At 36.0% G+C, this 22,309-nt stretch overlaps 2 protein-coding genes across 2 annotated transcripts; both read left to right on the top strand.

Annotated features, from left to right (window-relative positions):
* The first annotated feature begins 3,921 nt into the window (after window positions 1–3,921).
* LOC122007001 (UPF0434 protein ERGA_CDS_01260-like) lies at window positions 3,922–13,358 on the top strand. The gene is made up of 3 exons (XM_042562736.1): window positions 3,922–4,104; window positions 4,187–4,241; window positions 12,962–13,358. Exons 1-3 carry the CDS (start codon window positions 3,968–3,970, stop codon window positions 13,067–13,069), a joined length of 300 nt encoding a protein of 99 aa, XP_042418670.1. The 5' UTR covers window positions 3,922–3,967; the 3' UTR covers window positions 13,070–13,358.
* A 6,254-nt stretch (window positions 13,359–19,612) lies between these two features.
* Window positions 19,613–21,512, top strand: LOC122007000 (glycosyltransferase BC10-like). Its single transcript, XM_042562735.1, has 2 exons — window positions 19,613–20,709; window positions 20,771–21,512. Exons 1-2 carry the CDS (start codon window positions 20,188–20,190, stop codon window positions 21,455–21,457), a joined length of 1,209 nt encoding a protein of 402 aa, XP_042418669.1. The 5' UTR covers window positions 19,613–20,187; the 3' UTR covers window positions 21,458–21,512.
* The last annotated feature ends 797 nt before the right edge of the window (window positions 21,513–22,309 follow it).

The following is a 22,309-nucleotide window of genomic DNA, read 5'->3' as shown; positions in this document are numbered from 1 at the left end:
AATTTATTTGACCACAACTCTTAGCGTGATGATTGTAAAAGTTGACTTAAGGAAGATTGTCTATTAAAGTTTGGAGGTTATATCAATTAAGTTTTCATTTCATGGCAAATTATAATAGGTACTTGTTCACTTTGAACACATCGCCATTAAATTTAAGTAGATCCAACTAGTGTAAATTTGATAGATAATACTCATTCCATAGAGGTAAAATTATATTGATATAATTTTCAATGTCGTTGACCAATCAAGAAATACATTCGGGATCATAGTTCGGGTATACTAATACGCAGTTCACAAAATTAATTAGACCTTTCTTTAAACATGAGAAGATGTGATTGAGATGAGTGTCAATCCAGATGGATCAGATAGATAGTATTGAAAAAAATATATAAAAATTATCTTAATCCGAATATGAATATAATCTAAAATTTCTAAATTCAAATCCGAACTTGAATCTGATCAACTCAACTAACCCAACCAATCCAAATAACCCGACTAAAAATATTTTTTTTACTTTATAATTCTTCATCTTTATCTAATACTTCATCATTATCATATTAATATTGATATTGATATACATAAAATTTAATTTAATCTAAAAAACTCATTAAATCCTAAATTCGGATAAACCCGAGTCTATCTGAACCTAACTTGAAAATCTCCAACCCGAAAATCCTCCAACCTGAACTCGATTTGAACCTGAAAACTCTCAATCTGAACCCGAACCAAACCAGAAAATCACTGGTACTGATTTGTACAAACTAACACTAATGTGATGTTGGTTTCAACAAATCAGCAATGGTGCTGGTGCTGGTTTGATGTTGATCTTTAAAGACCAGTACCAGAACCACTACTGGTTTCTAAAATTACCACCAACGTGGTGCTGATTTCTATAAACCAACACCAATGTGGTGGTGGTTTTAACAAATCAATGCCAAGGTGGTACTGATTTGTACAAATCAGTAGTGGTGTTAGTTTGTAGAAACTAACACCAATATGGTGTTGGCTTTATCTTTTGTTGGTGCTGGTTTATAGAAACCAACACCAATGTGGTGCTAGTTTATAGAAACCAGCATCAATGTGGTGCTAGTTTCTATAAACCAATACTAATAATTTTTATAAATCAGTATCACCTTACATGCAGGAGAAAGAAGAGAGTTGCATGCAGATGAGAGAAATATTAAAAAAAAAATTAAGTTTAGACCACGTCAGGTGCCCACGTAGGCGTTGCCCACCAGCGCTCAAAGTAAGTTGTGTATATATATATATATATATATATATATATATATATATATACACACACACACTCACACACACACATATTGGTGCAGCTTGTACTAATAATCTACTTTTTATGTATGACAAATAGGTTAAAGTTAAATGTGTTATTTGTCTAACCCTTCTACCAAGTGTGCAGGAGTTGACTAGTTTGAAGGACCTGACACCAGGCTGAAATCTAGTTAGGTCTGTTGGACCTGATAGCTGCTGGGAAGCCTAGATAGGTCCGCGGGGCTCGATATCTTGTGAGAAGTTCTGTTGGGTCCGCAGGACCTGACAACTGGCCAAAGTTCAGTTGGATCTGCGGACCTGACAACTGGTGAGAAGACCTGATGGGTCAAAGGTAAGTCAAGCAACTGCAGTTGGTAAGTGGAGGTAAGCAACTGGAGGAGAGATCCAGTGAGGACGCGTTCCCCGTTGAGGGAATTATAGGCGTCGGCCCAGCTTAGGTCCATTTGAAAAACTTAGGTTGAGGCCTTCACTAGATCTTGATCTCGAGGAGACATGATCTAATTACTACTACTATTTTATTATAGTGTACTAACTTTGTTTTGTAGAGTAAATATATTTTTTATTGCCTGGACTAACCTTTTTGGAGGGAAGAAGCTACTGAAGAAAAGGAGAATCCAAGCGCTAGAAGCTGGTCCGGCGCTCGGACCAAGCTCGCCCAAGCGAGTGCCGTCGACACCCGGGCGGTCCAGGCGCCCGAATCCAAAAAATCATCTAAAAGCTGATGTGGAGCGAGTCGACCGATCGAGCCACGTGGTCCAGGTACTCGGAATGGGCCTATATAAAGGTCTTCGACCAGGAGCTTCAAAACACCAACTGCTACGACTTTCACTCTTGTGTGGTGCTCCAAAAAAGCTTCTACGACACTATGAAGCTCCTTCGACAACCGACGTTCAAGGCATTCTTATTTTCTTTGTTGTCGGTAATAATACTTTTAGTTCTTGTACTTAACCTGTGTAATTGTTCGAGCTATTAAAGGATTGCCTAACGAAAGCACTCGACGAGTGCGAGTTTTGGAGTAAGAGTCGTTGAAGTCTCCGAATCAAGTAAAACTTGATTTGTTAGCATTGTTTTTTATTCTTCCATTGCGTACTTCGATTTAATTTGCTCGCAATTTTTCGACGAACGCTATTAACCCTCATCCCCTCTCTCTCTATATAAATTTGATAGTTTGTACATCCGTTTGGTGCACACTTCTGGGTGACCCTCACAAGTCCGGGCGCTCGGATGCCCTCCCAGGCTCCTTGATTCCCAAAAGTGAATCGGAGCACTTGGACCTGTGAGAGTCGTCCAGAAGCTTGGACCTGTGAAAGTCGCTCAAGAGTGTGCATATCGGTGTAGGCTAAAATAACTCTCTCTCTCTCTATATATATATATGTCTCATAATTTAACCTTAGATTATATGAATGGAGATAAATTATAAAGTCAATCTATAGTCAACCATCACATGGCTAAAAAATGAGAGAAATTTTTTCCTAAGGGTATACGCGAAATTAATCAATGTCTTATTATAGTAAATCTATATTGGAATAGTAAATCTATATTGGACAGTCAAATATGATGAGATGGAAGATAAACAAATTAAGTGCAACTAAAATAAATGTTACTGATGATATGATGACTAAATTAGATATATATATAGCACACGAATAATGTGATAATATGTATAAATTTACAAGAACAATAATTAGATGTGAGTTATTTGAAATTATAAATTGAAGAAAAATAAAAGTCAATTTTCAAAAAAGGGAAATGTTATCTATCGAAATGATATTAGTTTGGTTGATGACGAAGTTGTTAAGTGAGCAAACTTAATAGATGATAATGTTGATATGAGACGATTTAGTATTGTCAGTCGGAGGTATTTTTATATCTACATAACGGTCCTTGGTACGAGACAAATCAAACACTTAACAGGGTTATCCATTGAGAATTGAATTTAAAACCTATTAAAATAATCATCTATACGTAGTTATCAACTTATGGGCTCTTTTCTTCTTGTGATATCCGAGGATAAATTTTTTGGACTGCTTTTTGTGATTCAGGGGATGATCTTTTGGCATGGATTAGTAAAATGAATGATCCTCATTTATAAAATAAATAGGGATCATTCATCCCCATCAATCCATATCAAGGGATCATCCTTTGAATCAAAAAAACGGTTCAGAGGATTTCAGCCGGTGATCTCCTATATTGTAAGTGAATGTCGAGGTGAAATAAAGATGATGCAGCAATGACGATTGGAAGGTGCTGATGGGGGAGAGAATAAAATATCAATAAAAATGGTGATAAGAGAAATGGATGAGAAAATATTGAACATCAAATTAGAATTTAAGCTCTCGATGCAACCCAACGGAAGATAACGATATAATCATAATCCGGAAGAAAGTTGTTAATTCTGAAAAAGAAATTACAAATTATATTCACTCCAAAACTTGTATATAATATAAGATACTATTTTTTAAAAAAAATAATTTGATAATACATCTATTCTTTATAAACTAATAAAGTTTTTAAAATAAAATATTAATTATTCTAATAAAAATCTAAAAAATTAACGATTTAAATAACCTTTAATAAAATTAATTTAAATAACCTAAGCGGCTCGGTGAAATCAGATAAAACTAAGCGGCTCGGTGTGGAACGCTCAACCATTGACGTTAAGCTTCGTGTCAGTATAATGGCGAGGGGAGTCTTTTCGCTTCTCTTTAGGACCGGAATCGGAAGCGGAAGTGGCGGCGGCGGAGGCAACGGCGACGTATTCGGCAAGCTGCTCTCCGACATCTTGGTTTGCCCTCTCTCTAGGCAAGCCCTCAGGTTCGTCCCCTTCATGGCATCTGCATCGAGTGAGATCTCCCGATACAATTTCTAATTAAAAGAAATATCTCTTCTGTTTCAGATATTGTCCCGATTCCCAGTCCTTAATCAGCGATTCGATCGGCGTCTCTTTCCCGGTATGTCTTGATTTCCCTTCTCCCGGTAACTCGCATAGCACCGACATTCACTTGCTCGCAGAGTTGTGGAGGAAGGTTAAAGTGTTTGTCCATCTGATTTGTAGTTATTGATAATTTCTGAATGTTGATGTGGTATCCTTGTTGGAATTGAGGTCTGTCTACTGCCAAACTACCGGTAAAATCAACTCCCATGAAATCAGACATGATGAACCAATAACGTTGATATCTTAATTCACCGCATGAATAGCCCTACTACAAAGAGACATGATAAAATCTTCACATCTCGTATTAAATACAAGACGACCTCCTCGACATAACCATATGACAAGTATTTATTTGACATATGCCTACATCCACAGGGACAATTTGAGTCTATGAAATTTGGTGAAGATTAAGTACCCTTTCCCTATTATCAAGTGGCAGCGAAGCCTGAACCATGCAACACATATGATGTATTGCTGGTAGACCAACTCTTTGAAGAATTGAAGAGCTTCCATTTATTATTATTGAAGCACATCATCAGCAAGCCCCTAGAAAAAAAACCTCCAGTAGACACACTAACCGAGTTGAAAGAAGTATCTGTATTTAGCTTCGCCAATTTTAGATCCTTATAGAATCATAAAATCACAGTGGCTGAGATGATTCTAATTTTTGATTCATTTGGAGTCCAAAATCTACCAGTTAGGATTGTCAGGGTAGCTGACCACTTCAACTGGTAAAATCCAGCTCCCTACTATCAGTAATGAGAGCTTCTATAGATGATACTGTTGGTTGCTACTCGGAAAACCTAGAGGTTCCACTGTACAAAAATTTTGTACAAAGGTCTGAACATTTTCCTAGCTACCATGTGTTCTTTTAAATTAAATTTTGGATCGCCTGCGGAACTTAACACGTTTGATCCAAAACTTAATCTATTTGTTCTTTTAGGTTTTGACTTGGATCTCCTGCGGAACTTAACACGCTTGATCCAAATCACCTATGTTATTAATTCCATTAAATATTAATTTCCATAATTGGTTCTCAGTACTGACGTGGCGAGGCACATGACCTTCTTGGATATGGGAACAACCACCACCGACTAGACAAAACCTTTTATGGAAAGCTAATATTTAATTTCCTAAAATAACTTTAGGTCAACCGAAAAGAACAATCAAATCACAAGGAAAAGAAAAACAAAAGAACACTATATCGAAAACAAATTCGAAACACTAGAATCGTATGCCTCTTGTATTTAGTATTATTTCCAAAAATAACTAGTATGATGCGGAAAGAAAAAAATACTAGTTATACCTTTTAGAAAAACCTCTTGATCTTCTACCGTATTTCTCTTCTAACCTCGGACGTTGTGTGGGCAACGATCTTCCGAGATGAGAAACCACCAAAGCACCTTCGCTTTTCTTCAAATTTCGGCCAAGCACAAAGCTTCCAAAAGATGAAGATCTTTTCCACCAACCAAGCTCCAAGGGATGTAGGCTTTCTCTCCTTCTTCCTCAAGCTAGATCCGGGCACCAATTAAAACTCCATGAGCATGAAGAGGTTCGGCCACAAAGAGAAGAAGAAGAGAAGAAGGAAGGGCCGGCCACACCACCAAGGAAAAGAGGAAGAAAAATAGAATAGAGTCGTTCGCCTTGAAGCCTCATCTACCCCCTCTTTTATAATCCTTGGTCTTGGCAAATAAGGAAATTTTAATAAAAATTTCCTTAATTCTTTTTCCATTGAAAAGAAAAAATTATTTAATTAAAAATAATTTTCTTTTTCAAATACAATGGCCGGCCACCTCAAGCCCCAAATTAAGGAAAGTTTTAATTAAAACAAGAATTAAAACTTCCTAATTTGTTTCCGGAAATTTATAAAAATTTCTCCAATAATTTAATCCCTTCATGATTGGTTTATAAAAAGGAAATTTAATAAATTAAAATCTTTCTTTTAAACATGTAGATAAAAAGAAAGTTATCTCTAAAAATTAAAATCTCTTTTAATCTACAAATAAGGAAAGATATCAAATCTTTTCTTAATCTTTTGTAGAAACTAATAAAAGAGAATTATTAATTTTTAAACTTTCTTTTAAATCATGAACATGGTTAAAAAGGAAAGTTTTCTTAAAATTTAAAATCCTCCTTTAATCAACAAATAAGGAAAGATTTCAAATTTTAAACTCTCTTTTAAACATGTAGATGATTTACAAATAAGGAAAGTTTTTACCAAAAATTAAAACCATCCTTTTAGACTACAAATAAGGAAAGAGATTAATCTCTTCTCTTAATCTTTTGTAGAAAGCTATAAAAGGAAATTTTTAATTTTTAAACTCTTTTTTTAAAATCATGATATCCACATAAGAAATAATTTTAATAAAAATCCTTTTTAATATTCTAGTGGCCGGCCACCTAAGCTTGGGACCCAAGCTTTGGCCGGCCACCTACATGGCTCATCCACTTGGTCTTGGCCGGCCCTAGCTTGGGTTCCAAGCTAGCTTGGCCGACCCCATTGGATGGGTAAGAAGGTGGGTATGCGGTGGGTATAAATCTCTATATACTAGAGGCTACGATAGGGACCGAGAGGAGGAGTTGGTTTTGGTCTCCTGATAAAATTAAGCATCCCGTGCTCGCCCCGAACACACAACTTAATTTTATCAATATTAATTCATTCCACTAGAGAACTATTATTGAACTACCGCACCAATCCCAAATTACATTTTGGGCTCCTTCTTATTATGAGTGTGTCAGTCTTCCTGTGTTTAAGATAACAAATGTCCACTAATTAAGTAAGTTACTGACAACTCACTTAATTAATATCTAGCTCCAAGAGTAGTACCACTCAACTTCATTGTCATGTCGGACTAAGTCCACCTGCCGCAGGTGATTTAACATGACAATCCTTATGAGCTCCTCTTGGGGACATTCTCAACCTAGATTACTAGGACACAGTTTCCTTCTATAATCAACAACACACACTATAAGTGATATCATTTCTTAACTTATCAGGCTTATTGATTCATCTAACTAAATCTCACCCATTATCTCACCCATTGATAAATTAAAGAAATAAATATCAAATATATGTGCTTGTTATTATATTAGGATTAAGAGCACACACTTCCATAATAACTGAGGTCTTTGTTCCTTTATAAAGTCAGTATAAAAGAAACAACCTCTAATGGTCCTACTCAATACACTCTAAGTGTACTAGTGTAATTATATAGTTAAGATAAACTAATACCTAATTACACTACGACCTTCCAATGGTTTATTCCTTTCCATCATGGTCGTGAGCTACTGTTTATAATTTATAAGGTACTGATAACATGATCCTCCGTGTGTGACACCACACACCATGTTATCTACAATATAAATTAATTGAACAACTACATTTATCATAAATGTAGATACTTGACTAATGTGATTCTTATTTCTAGATAAATGTTTATACCAAAAGCTAGGCTTTTAGTATACACTCTAACAGATACATCATATCCTGTAATTGTTTTCCAGCCAGAGTTTTGCTATTGTTGCAAAGTTTTTGGCTTTTTGTCATAATTACTTGTTTTTGTCTTCCCTTCAATGTTTGATCCGATAATCTTAATCTCACTTCCCTTGGATTTGTTCCAGATTTAGGTTGACGGGCTAGACCAGAACTCACTAATTTGTTGCAGTTATATATGCTTGTTTTTTCCCACGCTAGCTATTATATAACAACAACAACAATCAAACCTTTTATCCCATTAAGTGAGGTTTGTTATATGGATCCTCCTACAACGTTTGACTCGCTCCCCTACAATATCTTTATCTATATAATATATTTGTTTAATCATTGTTACCCAAGCCTTTTTTTGATTTCCCTCTTTCTCTCGATTAATGCGTGTATTTATCATGTTCTAAAAAAGGAGAAAATTCTAGCGGAGCCGTCTAGTCAAACGATTTAAAGAACTACACATTTTCAGACGAGGGATGTCTTTACTGATTTTTTTGCTCTACATTTTTCTCCAGTTTTTATTGAAATTCCATTGGAGCACCATCCTGTACCTTGCAACCAAAGGACCTTGATCCTCCTCATGCCTTATTACAATTTTGATTGCCGCAACGGTAGATTGGTTGTTCGGACTGTCTATCACTTTATGTGGAAAGATTCATAATCCCTAAAACAACAATCTTCCTCTTTCATAGACGCAATCAACCTCCTTATCAATATCTCCCGTTTGATCAGATCAACTAACATTTGACTGAAAGAAGCAAATAAACAGTAGGCACAGACCTTTGGCTAAAAATGTTAGTGCAGACGTACCCTAAGTAGTCTTGTTTGATCAAGGAGGTTTGACATGTTGGGCAAAGGGTTTGAGTTAGGATTGCATGTGATTTGAATGTGTGCATGAAGTTACGCAGACTTAGTAGAGTGCAACCTGGGTCCACAAAGCCTGATTTGGTGCAAGAAGTTGGTTTTGGCTCGAAGGTATGTTGGAATCAGACGAGGATGATATGAGACATTCGAAGCACTGTAGTCTTCCATGCCCTCTTCTTATCTCTATGCTCTGTTGGCCTCCTCGCCATCCAACAAATTGACAGTGAACATTTGAATTACACCAACCTTTAAAGGATGCTAGGGTGACTCACCATCAACAAAGGTTGCCTAACAATGCAAATCAATCCTATCTGCATAATAAAGATTGTATCCCCTAATAATTTTATTTGTAGGTTCCCATTCAAAAAAAAAAAAAGGCAACTGGAAAAAAGAAACTAAAAAAAAAGAGAAAAAAAGAATTAGAAAAAGAACAAGGGTTGTTTATTGTATAGAAAAAAAAGAAAGTTGTTAAAAATGAAAAAAAGGGGAAGTTCAAATAAAGAGAAGCAGAAAGTTATTAAAATAGAGGGAGAATGTTTTCTAAAAAAGAGAGGAAGAAATAAGTTGTCAAAAAAGCGATAAAGAAAGAAAGTTGCTAAATAAAAAAAAAAAAAAGAGGAAAAAGGGTTATAGAAGAAAAAGAGAGACCTCTAAAAGAAAGAGAGAGAAAGATTTTTAAAAGAAGAGAAAAATAATAAAGTAAAAAAATGTGAGAAAGAAAGAAAGAAGGTTGTTTACAATAGAAGAAGAAGAGAAAGCAAGAAGTGAGAAAAGAGAGAGAGAGAAATGTGTAAAACAAAGAGAAAGATTTAATAAAAAATAAGAGAGAAAGGTTCTTAAAAAAAAAGAGGGAAAGAGAGAAAGTTGTCAATAGAAGGAAAAGCAATACATATATATTATCATACTTCATTTGCTAGCTTCAAACTCCACTCACTTTGTCACCTCCAATCGACGCATCTTCTACAAAACAATAATCTTTTTCACATCTAGTAATAAATTATAACATTTTAGTATTATGTATCTTAATCTATTGGGCTTAACCCTTATTGTAACTTGTGTTGGGACTAAAAGAAAGGCCTCATACCAATGGATATATTTTTATCCCTTTTAAACCCATGATCTTTTCCATATTTTTTCAATGTGGGGCTTTAATTGTATTCTCAACAATCCTCCCCTCAAACGAAGGATCATTGTTACTCTCATGGTCCGAGCTTCCCCGCAAGCATCCGGTCATTCTTGACCTGCTTTGGGTCTCCCCGCATGCATCTGGTCATCCTGACCTGCTTCCGGCTTCCCTGCAAGCATCCAGTTATCTTGACCTGCTTTGGGTCTCTCCATAAGCATTCGGTCACCTTGACCTGTTCCGAGCCTCCCCTCAACTTTATGGTCACTTTTGACCTACTCCGAGTCTCCCCGCAAGCATACAGTTACCCTGATTTGCTCCGGGCCTCTCCACAAGCATCCAATCACCTTGACTTGCTTCGGGCCTCCCCTCAACTTTGTTCAAGGTCACCCCACATGACATCTGGTCTAGAGCATAGTTCTGATACAATTTGTTGGGACTAAAAGAAATTCACATATCTCTATAATGGTATGATATTGTCCACTTTGGTTCTAAGCCCTCATGATTTTATTTTTGAGCTATACCCAAAAGGTCTCATACCAATGGATATATCTTCATCCTTTTTAAACCCATGGTGTTTTCCATATCTTTCCAATATGGGACTTTGATTGTATTCCCATCAACTTGAACATTGATAAAAGTTTGCATCATCTTGATATAATTGCTACCTCCCTCTTTGGAATTTACTTTAGTTTATTTAGTTAGTAATTGCAAATTACTTAGTGTAATTAGTTTTTCCTGCAATTTTTGCATACCATTATATATTGTTTAGAAAAACAAAATGCCATATTCATTTTTGCATACCATTACATATTACTAAAAGAAATATCATCCTATTTATTTCATGTTTTGTTTAGCCATCATCTGACGTAAAAAATGACATTATTAGCATATTTCATATTTAATTTAGTGGCAATAGAAAAAAGAATGGCATTATTAGCATACCCTTTTACTTGCATTTTAATTTGTTTATCATTCATCATATTTTCTTGTATTATACTTATCACATTACTTTATTTTCTAATCATATCATTATTCTAAATATTTAGATTGACAAGATAAGAGAAATTTCTCCAATTATCACTAAATCTATGAGAAATATTATGAGTCATTAACTAAACTATACTCATGCAAACAAAATTAGAAAACCCACCTAAATAATTATTCTTACACTTTCCTGAATAGTTAACAAACTCGTATATGATCACATTATTCTATCTCTATAAAAGAATTATTTTTTAAAAAAGATAATAATGGTTGTACATCTATGCGTGTTTATTTATGGTAGAATGGAACCTAATATATTTCTTCATCAGTTAGATGATATTAAAAATTATTTTGACCAACACAATATAAGCTCTACCACTTAGTGGCTCTGCTAAAAATATTAACAACTTATCTAGTCCATTTGAGGCCAACAAGACGAATGAGATTTAATCACATATGAACATGAAATGAAAATATAATTGATCAAGAGATTTATTCCACTTAAATTTATGAGACAACTGCCTAATAGTATGTAAACACAAAAAAAATCATCCTTAACTAAGCAAAACTTGACTATAAAACTTCAAGTTAGTTTATCTGCAATCCATGAACTTTTGGCTAAAATAAAAAAGTTGTGCTCAAATAAACCTCTTAATAACTCGGCTTTAAGGAGGTCTTCAAATGACACTTTAGAAGAGCTTTCTAAAGGTATTATAGATGAATCCTTTAAAGATGCAACCTTAGAAGATCTCTTTAATAGCATTTGAGAATAATCTTCTAATAACATTTTAGAGGAAGAAACGCTTATTGTCTTGATCTGTTTAGTAAGTAATCATCTGGATCAAGATATCAGCTGTTCATGTTATCTAGGAAAAAAAAAAGAAACTAAACAAAAAAAAACATTATGAATCAGTAATACAAGATAGCAAGTTAAAAATCTACAAGTTACTTGGCATATTAATGGTCATCAATTAACTTTGTTTCTTTATTTACTTGTATCTACCAAAATGTGAGCTCCACCTTGCATATGAGAGTTGTAATGAATGATTATTATAGAGCATCTAGTGATATGGTAAATTTTCTTATTGTTTTAATGAATTTGATTTTTCTCATAACATATAATATAGAGACATTTATATCTACTTTATTGGACATATTGTGAGGGGAATTTATTACAATAACTTTTTTATTTTATTTCACTTTCAAACTTATTTAAACATAAGTTTAATTTTTAAATTAGGGGTACATTCAAGCTAGTTTGCGTTGGACTAAATCACATAAAAACCTTGATTATTACTTGGGGAGTTTCTTCTCAAGTAACAAGTGCTGTTTTGAAGTTTTCTCTTGCAGGATTAATTCTCATGATTATGAAACACTTTTATAAGCTAAATTTATTGGATGGTTACTTATAATTATTCATCTAAATACTTGCTTTGTAAGTGTTCAAGTACATGCATGTTACTTTTATTTATCATTGATCATTGATGATTAATATATATTAGCTAAATTATTGGATGCTGCCTTATAATTATTCATTTACATACTTATTTGGCAAGTGTTCAAGTTCATGCTTGTTCATTGTATTTCATCATTTCTTAGTAGTATATATATAAAGCTAAATCTATTGGATGATAACTTATAATTATTCATTTAAGTACTTGTTTTACAAATGTTCAAGTAGTTGCATGTTATTTCAGCATTGATGATTAATATATGTTATTATATATTATGTTTTTGTATTGCGTTATCGCTTTTTTGTGTGGAAATTATTAATTGGATTGATATATTAGTATATTACACTGGTGCGTTATTGCAAATCTATTCCACTTTTGAAGTTGCAGATGATGCATTTGTTGTTTTCATCCTTCATGCAGAGTCATGAAACAGTAGTTTTAGCTGGAAGTACTTGTAAAATAAGTTCACCTTTGATGACTTAGCTTTTAGCAATCAATGAAGGCCTAAAATTTGCAAGGAATGTTGTTGTTAGATCGATAGTTTTCCACATTCTTTAAATCCTGCTAACTTTGTCGACATGGCTCAAGGACATTGTGGATCAGGAATTGATGTTATGTTAACAGGTGTTTCAGAGTTTTACAATCTTCTAATGATCCTGCAGGCTTGGTTGAACCATCCATCCTAAGCGTCATACTACCAAAGAATTAACAAATTTGTCAACTTTAGGATAGAAGAACTGAACAATTTGTATTCACTTAATATACCTGATGGCTCTAATTTTTGATGGAACTGTCTTCATGACCTTTTATATTGCTTGATTCAGATAATAAATGGAATCCCTTGTTTGGTACCTAAAGATGGAAAAATTCTAGAAGATCAAATCAAATCGACAGGCAATGACGATTCAGCTGGTGCTGATAGTGGAATTTGAAGATATCATACTTCAAGTTTTGTAAAGACGAGGTTCTTCACACTTGGTAGGGAATTTCAGGGTTTGATTTTGTTTTCTCATTCCGCCAACTCCTCTAATTGCATACTTTGGTTCAAAAATACAGTCTTAGTTATGCCTTAACAAGATGTACTTGGAAAGAAAATTATTGGAGAATTTTCTTGGTATCGTATTCTTCTGTAACTTGTTTTTTTTTTTTCCTTCGACAGTTAAAGACAGTTTTCTTGATTCAATCTAACTAAATAAAATTACATTTGTGGTGGGAGTAGCATCATGAGTGATCCAAGTCAGTTTACCTTTTTTATGTAGTAAAGTCATTCTCTCTAGTTGCTGGAAAGTAAGAGCCTTGTGCACTTGTCCTGTATTTTTTTTTTGTTTTCAGATTCAATGTGTAATCAATCTTGTTGGATTTGGGATCTGTTTGCTCCATTTGTTATAATCAGTAGCTAAGGAGGTCAACATGTGTTGGCAAACAAGTAAGATTCAGAGAAGCGCGGCCTCTTGGTGAATGAGAAATCCTAATAGGTCACAACAGCTAACAAAATGAAAAGTCCTAGAGGTAAGATCTAATGCCCTTGACATTTGAGTTGTGAGAGATTATGAACAATTTGTATTTTGGGCATTGGATACAGTTTTCACTTGGGAAAAGATTTGATAAAAAAATAAGTGTTCAGGTTCAAGTCGATGTTCTGATGGCCTCATACAATCAACTAATATGGCGAGTGCAGATTGCTCAAAAAAGAAAGGTTCTATTTCAAATTGAGTTGATTGGATGATAGTTAAAGTTGATATGATTAGTCTACTAGAGATGCAGTCCTTGTGAACGAAAGTTTCTATTCCTAGTTAATCGATTGAGCAGTCGACTACAAATAGAATAATTCTATTTGCAATAAGATCAATAAGATTGATCAAATAGTTGACTGAAACTAAATTAATCAACCAAATTAATCTTACGTTCAAAATATTGTACCACTGGACAGAAACTTATCTAGATTGAGCCTTAGATTGGAGTGGACTGATACAGATGAATTAGTCGACTGTATCAAGATTGCTTAAGAGTTAAAGCTATGGGATTCTATAGAAGATTCGAATGTTAGAGTCTAGTAGCATAAATAACAATCAATTGAAAAGGTTTTGAGTTCTGCGCAGATCAAGTTGACTAAAATAGTTGACTAACATTAATACAAAGCAATTATTGAAGCTTATTCATAAGTATTTGGATCGCTATGAGCCAATAGGAGCTCAAACAATAATCCATCCGTGATAAAATGTTATTTCTCTTGTTGCAATTATTATTATTATTATTATTATTATTATTATTATATTTTATCGTCTTGTTTTTATTTTTGATCTTGAGGTTCTTACCTTCGAGCTCTAGTTTTATGAATTCTTTTATTGCATTTTTTTTCAATTTTTTTTTTTTTTTAAAAAATGTTTGCAAAATGTTAATGATTTTTAACAGTTGACTCACATTGTGGTCCATAAGTTATAAAGTGAGGATCAAGGATTACGAATCAAGTAAATAATGGAGTTCTTCTCTTCAATTTTTGTAAAATTATATTTTTATTATTTGACCTTTGTCTTTTTTTATTTGCCATTCATCTCACCTTTTAACATCATATTTGATCTCACAACAATAAATTAATATATTAACTAACCACCATGGGATGCAAAGTGTTCCTAAATTTTTGTGGTAGAGTTTTCTAAGATTAAGAAATCTAGTGTTCTAAAAAAAATAAAATTGTCCTAGTATATAACTTTTTGAGATACCTGTCTCCTTAAATTTAAAAATTGGATTGGTATTTTGATACGCGAGAAAAAATTTCTTGTCAAAAACAATGTACATCAATCTTAAAGCCTAATGTGAGAAGAAAAAAAAGATTAGTAGAGTTTATTTTAGAGTAGAGAATGAGTGGCGATTCCTAGAGAATTAGAAATTAAACTTTCCTATAAATCTACGCATGAACAATCATAAAAGTGGGAAATAAATCATATCGACTATATAGGGAGAAATTGTTATCTATTTGACATTTTCCATCAAAGCAAAACATGGTTTAGGTATTTATTATCCAAATGGGGAGCTTTGAGTAGTCAAAGGGGAGAATTCAAGGAGCTCCAAGTGCTTGGAGTGGAGAACGGGAGGAGCTCGAACCAGAGAGATCAGGGATCTTTGCTAATAACATCCACTTAGTTCCAGGAGGGTGCCAATTATAAGATTTGTTCTAGTAAAAAATAATTATGCTCATCTTAGATATCTCTCAGAGTCAACCCTCATATTATATGAAAAGAGATAAATCATAGAATCAATTTATAATCGACTGCTAAATTTGTCAAGGGTTGGAGGGCATCCCGTGGGGACGCCAACTATAGGATTCTTGTTGTGGTAGAGGGTTGGTTAGTGTTCTATAGAAAGTATGCAATGGAAATAAAACATAAAGTGAAAAAAAAAATAGAACAACGATCAGCATCCTTATTCATTAGAGATGATATGATGACAGCTTTTATAGCTACAATTTTGAATTGGACCACAGTTCATTGATGCATTGTCAAACGAAAACACCTCTGACAAGCACTGAAACTTGTGATTGAATTAGGCTTCTATGACTAAATATATTTGCTTTCTTTGTTGAATTATATATGTTTGTGATGAATCTAAATATCTTTATTCAACACATTAAAATGAATGTCTAACCTAATCATTTAGGGCACAACTATATTAAAAGTTATATCCTTTTGATATTTAATAATATATTTAAATTTGTGAAATTACAAATTAAAATGAGACTTAAAATTAGGCTCTCCTACGCAAAAGCCTTAAATCTCTTCTCTTTCTTCCTCTTTGTCACACGTAAAAAAGATGCACTAAATAAATTAGAACAAATGAAATTGATTGTGAAATAAGGCACAAGCGATCTTTACAAGAGCACTCTTACAAGAGAAAACTTAGAAAGCAAGACATTTAACTTTAGGCCTTTCTCTCTTATTTTCTTGAGTTGCCTTGAGCCCTTATTCATTCATCATTTGGCATGAGAAGAAGAATGAAATAGGATGGTGGGCTAATGAGTTAGCCTTAATTTAAACATATTATTAAACATTAAAAAGAGAAAATTATTAGGTCAATGTTGATCATGTTAATCAAGCTCAAGCTGACTCATATTAAGTTTTAATATTTGAGTAATATGGTTTAGGATGTAGAGTTTTGATGTTGGAATAATATTGTGTGCATATAGTAGTTGATTGAGCTAGATGTCAAATAAGTCAAGGTTGACCAAATATTTAACGATAGAGAAGTTCAACAGGGAGTTAACATGAGAAATGAAGTCTAAGTGGATCATGGAGGATCAGACACTTAGCAATGGTAAAAGTCTTAGAAGGTTAAAATCGACCGGATGTTGAACAAAGAAAGTCTTGATAGATTAAGGTTAACCGGATACTAGGGTAAATGAGAATTCAACCTTGAAAAGGCTAAAACAAAGGTAACAGTCGATTGCTAGGTAATAACAATCGACTACTAAATCTTAACTTCTAAATTCAGGATTTGAGGAAATAAAAGGGGTTTGCTACATGATCAATGGAATGAAAGGGTACATCGATCGATTACTAAGATTTAGCAATCAATTGATGACATTATAGCAGCAAAGAGAGTTTGAAATTTAACTGTTTAATTGAATTGCTCGTGAACAATTGATTGCTAAATCCCAATAATCTATTGATGAAACAATAGCAGAAACAAAGAATTTGGAACTCAATTGCTCGAGAGTAATTGATTGATGGATCCAAACAATCAATTGATGATATTGCAGCAGCGAACAGAGAGTTTGTCACTTAACTACTCGTTAATAATGATTTGTTGGATCACTTTGAGTTGACTGATTGTTATTTGATCCGATGAGCGTAGATTGTCGGCAACTTCTTACTATAACATCAATTACCAAATAATCACCATCTCTTAGCTAGTCTTGGTCAACTTAGACCATTTGTAGGATCGGTGGAGAGGCTTGAGGGGGTAAATAGACTCATTTGCATTTTATTCGCAACACAAACAAGTTATGCAACTGAAAAACACAAGTAATGGAATTATAAGTAAGAAGGCAAACCAAATGATACTCAAATTTTATCCATGGCTATGATCCGTAAGTGGATTACTCTTAAAGGCACCTCTAATCTTTCTCCTTTTCAGTCAACAACTAGAGGTGAAGAAAGCTCTTACAATTATCCCTTACAATAACAACTAGAGGTGAAGAAAGCTCTTACAATTATTCCTTACAAGAACGTGAAATAAGACATAAGAGATCTTTACAAGAGAACTCTTACAAGAGAAAACTGAAGTAGAATACTGAGCAATTAGACATAGGTTAGAATACCAATTATATCTAACTTCTTTTACTAGAAGTTCACTCATTTGTATTGCACACTTGAAAAAAAGTTAGAATATCAATTATATCTAACTTAAACATTTTGTCAATATTTTTTTATTACACACTTGACATGGATCAAGATAAAGTCGCTCTAAAAAATATCAGAAATATAAAAGTTATCCTAAATATCTAAAAAATAAAAATGGTTAAACAAAGCAAAAAGATCCTGAAAAAGATTTAAATGACGAAATTTTAGGCTAAAAATTTGAAGATTAAGATTTCACCTGTAACAAATATAGATTTTCAAATTCTACATGCGTGATGATAGATAGAGCTTGATTCTGAGTCCCGAGTAAAAAAGTTATGTCCGTTTGAAATTTGAAAGCTCATATTGGGTTTCAACACATGTTGAGCCTGCATCAGTCTTCCCGGCTTAAAAAGAACTCGCCCTCGAATTCAAATTAACTTCATTAGCAACCGTTGAATATGGAGTTAGGTGCTTCACATTGAAGACATCGGACGTCTTCAGATGACTAGGAAGATGCAACCTGTAAATAGAGCTGTAAATGAACCAAGCGTTTGTGAACAAGCTTAGTGTTCGGCGTGATAAAAGTGTAGGACCGTTGGGCCGGCTAGAAGGGGGTTGAATAGCCCTGCAAGAATCAAAACGCAAACACCCTTCTCGAACTCTTAAACTAACACTTGCATAAAATAATCAAAGCAATAAACTAAGATCAGAACAGAAAACGAGGCACCAGGTTTTGACTTGGTTACAACCGGGGAGGTTGTTAATCCAAGAAAGATGATCGCACTAGAATTTCTCCTTCAGGCGGAGAAACCTCTTACAAAGTTGAAGCGCACAATAGAAGCTAACTACAGAAAGCGCACAAGTGTTTGAAAGAAAAGCGTGAGTTCTGAATTGATGAAAAGCTTCTGTACCAAGGCTATATTTATAGCCTTGGTCGGGGCGCCTGGAAGGGTTCCGGGCGCCCTAGGGGGGATAAATTTTATCCCCCAACGGTCGGATCGAGTCAAAACTCGATCATGTTGAAAAGTCGATTCCGGGCGCCCGGAAGTGTTCCGGGGGCCCCGGTCGGTTCCGGGCGCCCGGAATAGTTCCGAGCGCCCGGAGCCCTAAGGTCAACCTAAGTTGACTTTTCGACTCCGGTTCAACTTGTCTCAGTTCGGCTTGGGTCTTCCGCTCGGCTCCGCTAGCTTGGGTGATCTCGGCCTTCCGAATAGGGCTCACCCAACCCATCTTGGCCTTGAGCGGTCTTCCTCCCAGCTTCTCGTCCCTCAATCGCTCCGCTGTTCCTTCTCATCCACCGGTATACTGCAGACTTTGTCCCTCGGTCGCACCCGTGCCGACCTTCGTGCTAGCTCTCTTGCTCCCCGAGCAATCTTCGCTCCGGCTTTCGTGCCTCGGAACCACCGCGCACTTCCTTCTCGTCCGCCGGTGTACTCTTCCGCAGCACCTCGTCCCTCGGACGCACAGCGTGCCGTCCTTCTCGCTAGCTGCGTCTTCCGCTCGAGTACCTGTGCTCCTAAGCTCCTGCACACTTAGACACAAGGTTAGAAACAACGCAGGACCTAACTCAACTTGTTGATCACACCAAAACAACCTTGGGGTTCCAACAAAAAGCTTGTTTATGTTCGTTAAATATATACAAGATTAATTTAATAAACAAACTTGAACAACTCGTTAAACTAAACAAACAAGGTTGAACACATGTGTTCAGCTCGTTAACATCCGTGAACATTGTTCACGAACAATATTCGTGAACAACATTCATGAACAATATTCACCAACCATATTCATTAATAAAACTCTATTTAATATGCTAAATAAATAATAAAATAAATAAATAAATTTAAATTATCAAGCTCAATAACCACTCAAACAACTAAAAATTTCAAACAATCAAACAAGCTTGAATTGAGAGCTCGATAACATCTAAACAAACCAAGCTCGAACCAAGCTCAAGCCAAGTTTGAATTGAGAGTTCGATAACATCTAAACGAACCAAACTCAATCCAAGCTTCAAACAAACTCGAGCTCATAAAAAATAAATCAAGTCAAGCTTAAACAATCATTTCGAAAGTTTGGTTTATTTTAAGCTCGACTCGATTCGATTCGATTATCTTATCAAACAAATTTAAACACCTTAAAGTTTCGCTCGACTCATTTACAATCCTACCTGTAGAGATTATTGTTAATCTTTACAGTATGTCATATGGTCTGAAGAGAATAGACAACAACTTAGACTGAAATATATATATACAGATTAAAACATCAAATAAGAATTTGACGGGCGAGAGATAAACACAATGAGTCGAGCAGTGCCTCCTGATTGGGCGAGTGCTTACTTTGAGGGAAGGGAGGGGAAGGGAAGGGTAGGGAAGGCGAGCGACAACAGTCACACTCGCAATTGCCTGTTGCACTCCGCCACTGCCCTTCCACTCCATTCAGAAACCGACCGACGTTGCAATCTCTGGTTAATTGCGACCCCGCCAATTAACAGCCGCTTTAAGGTGGACGACTAATCTAATTAACATCTTTATTTCAGTCCTGTATTAATATCATCCTTCTTCGAAATATATAAATATAATTTCTCCAATTTCTTCTTCTGGTCGCCATCACAAATGAATCCATCATCCATGGCCCCCGTGATCGCCCTTCGCTAGCTAGTTATCATAAATGGGACGGCTCCTGTTGGAGTTAATCGTCTTCTTCGGAGAAAAATGAAACCCCAATCGCCATTCTCGATCTACACGAGCCGCCAACACCTCAAACTTCTCTCGGGGCTTCTTCTCTTCGCCTTAGGCTTCGGTTTCGGCATCATCTCCAGCTTCTACTTCGTCAGCAGTGACGCCTGGACTTCTCCTCCCCCCCTGCTGGAATTGACCTCGCGACCTTCTGCGATCGCGATGTCATCCGCGGCGGCGCCAGCGCGGCCAGTCGATCGCAGCACGGCTGCATCGAAATCGCCGAGCGAGGCGACGATGCACGGCATGACAGAGGAGGAGCTGCTGTGGAGGGCGTCCATGGTGCCGAGGATCCAAAGGCCGCCGTCGGCGGAGAGCAAGCCGAAGGTGGCGTTTTTGTTCCTGACGAGGGGGGAGCTGCCGCTGGCTCCGCTGTGGGAGAAGTTCTTCGAGGGGAACGAGGGATTGTACTCTGTTTACGTCCATGCCAATCCGGAATTCAATGGTTCAGCGCCGCCCAAGGGATCGGCTTTCTACGGAAGAAGAATTCCCAGCAAGGTCAGGTCAGATCAGCTAGTAAACTCGCTCTTCTTCTTGTTCTTGATTTAATTTGGTGCAGAGAGTGACGTGGGGTGGGATGGACATGATGGAAGCGGAGCGGCGGCTGCTGGCCAACGCCCTCCTCGACTGGGACAACCGGCGATTCGTGCTTTTGTCGGAGTCCTGCATCCCGCTCTTCGACTTCCGCACCGTCTACTCCTACCTCGTCGATTCCGCCCGCGTCCACGTGGAGTGCTACGATCTGCCCGGCTCCACCGGACGCGGCCGCTTCCCGGCCCGCCTCCGCCCTCACCTGACCCCGCGCCAGTGGCGCAAGGGCTCGCAGTGGTTCGACATCGACCGCGACCTCGCGCTCGAGGTCGTGTCGGACACCGCCTTCTTCCCGCTCTTCCAGCGGCACTGCGGAGCCCGGTGCTTCGCCGACGAGCACTACTTGCCGACGCTGGTGAACGCGAGGTTCCGGCACCGGAACCAGAACCGGAGCTTGACGTGGGTGGACTGGTCGAGGGGCGGGTCGCACCCGGCCAGATTTCGGAGAGGAAGCGTGACGGCGGAGTTGCTGGAGAAGATGAGGAACGGGAATCGGTCCTGTCGCTACGACGGGCGGAGAAGAGGGGCGTGCTTCTTGTTCGCGAGGAAGTTCTTGGCCGATTCTCTGGATCGGCTGCTAGGGATTGCGCCCAGCCTCATGGGTTTCAACCTCAACGCGGGTAAAAAATTGAGGGGAATCGATTCCATCCACTGATTTTTCCTTTTTTGTTTTTTCCAGACAATAAAAATAGAATATCCATGCACATCAATTCGTTCTGTTTTTGAAATCCTTATTCGATTAAAACTGAATAAATCGATATAATTTAAATAGAGTTTAAAAATCTCATCCTATCTATCAATTAGAGGAAAAATCTTCAATCAAAATGTTAACTTTACATACAATCTCTATGTTTAAAAAATTTTGTTTCTACTCCCTACGTGCAAAGTATTATTTCAACTCCCTCATACAAATATTGATACATAAATTATTCCTTAGATTTTTTAGGTACAAAAAATCCAAAATTGAATAAAAAAGTCCAAAAACCAGTATAATTCTTCTTGAAGTCAGTTCCTTGTATTAAAAATCGAGTATATTTTTTATCAAAATTATCCCTATTATTTTTTAGGTATAAAAAATCTAAAAATAAGTATAATTCTGGTTAAATTCAACACTTTACACTATAATCTAGTATTCTATACTAGGATCTAGTATATTTTCTATCGAAATTAATTCTCATATTTTTCGATACAATAGTCTAAAAATGAGTATAATTTCTATTAAATTCAGCACATTAAATTAAAATTAAGTATATTTTGAGGTGAAAAAAGAAGTGTACTCAATTTGATAGAAAATATACTAGATTCTAATTTAATATACTGAATTTAAGAGGATTTATACTGATTTTTGGACATTTTGTACCTAAAAATATCATGGGCAATTAGGTAAATATGTTTGACTGGGGAGTGAAAATAAAGATTTTCATGGATGGGGACTGCATGCAAAGATTTATTTACCAATGGGGACTGCATGCAAATTTTCCCTCCTAAAAACCCTAAGGCTGCGTTT

Source organism: Zingiber officinale, chromosome 7B, assembly GCF_018446385.1.
Source record: "Zingiber officinale cultivar Zhangliang chromosome 7B, Zo_v1.1, whole genome shotgun sequence".
In the NCBI taxonomy this organism is placed as follows: domain Eukaryota; kingdom Viridiplantae; phylum Streptophyta; class Magnoliopsida; order Zingiberales; family Zingiberaceae; genus Zingiber; species Zingiber officinale.
Note: the sequence above shows the minus strand (reverse complement) of the source record. Positions and strands in the feature narration are given on the sequence as shown.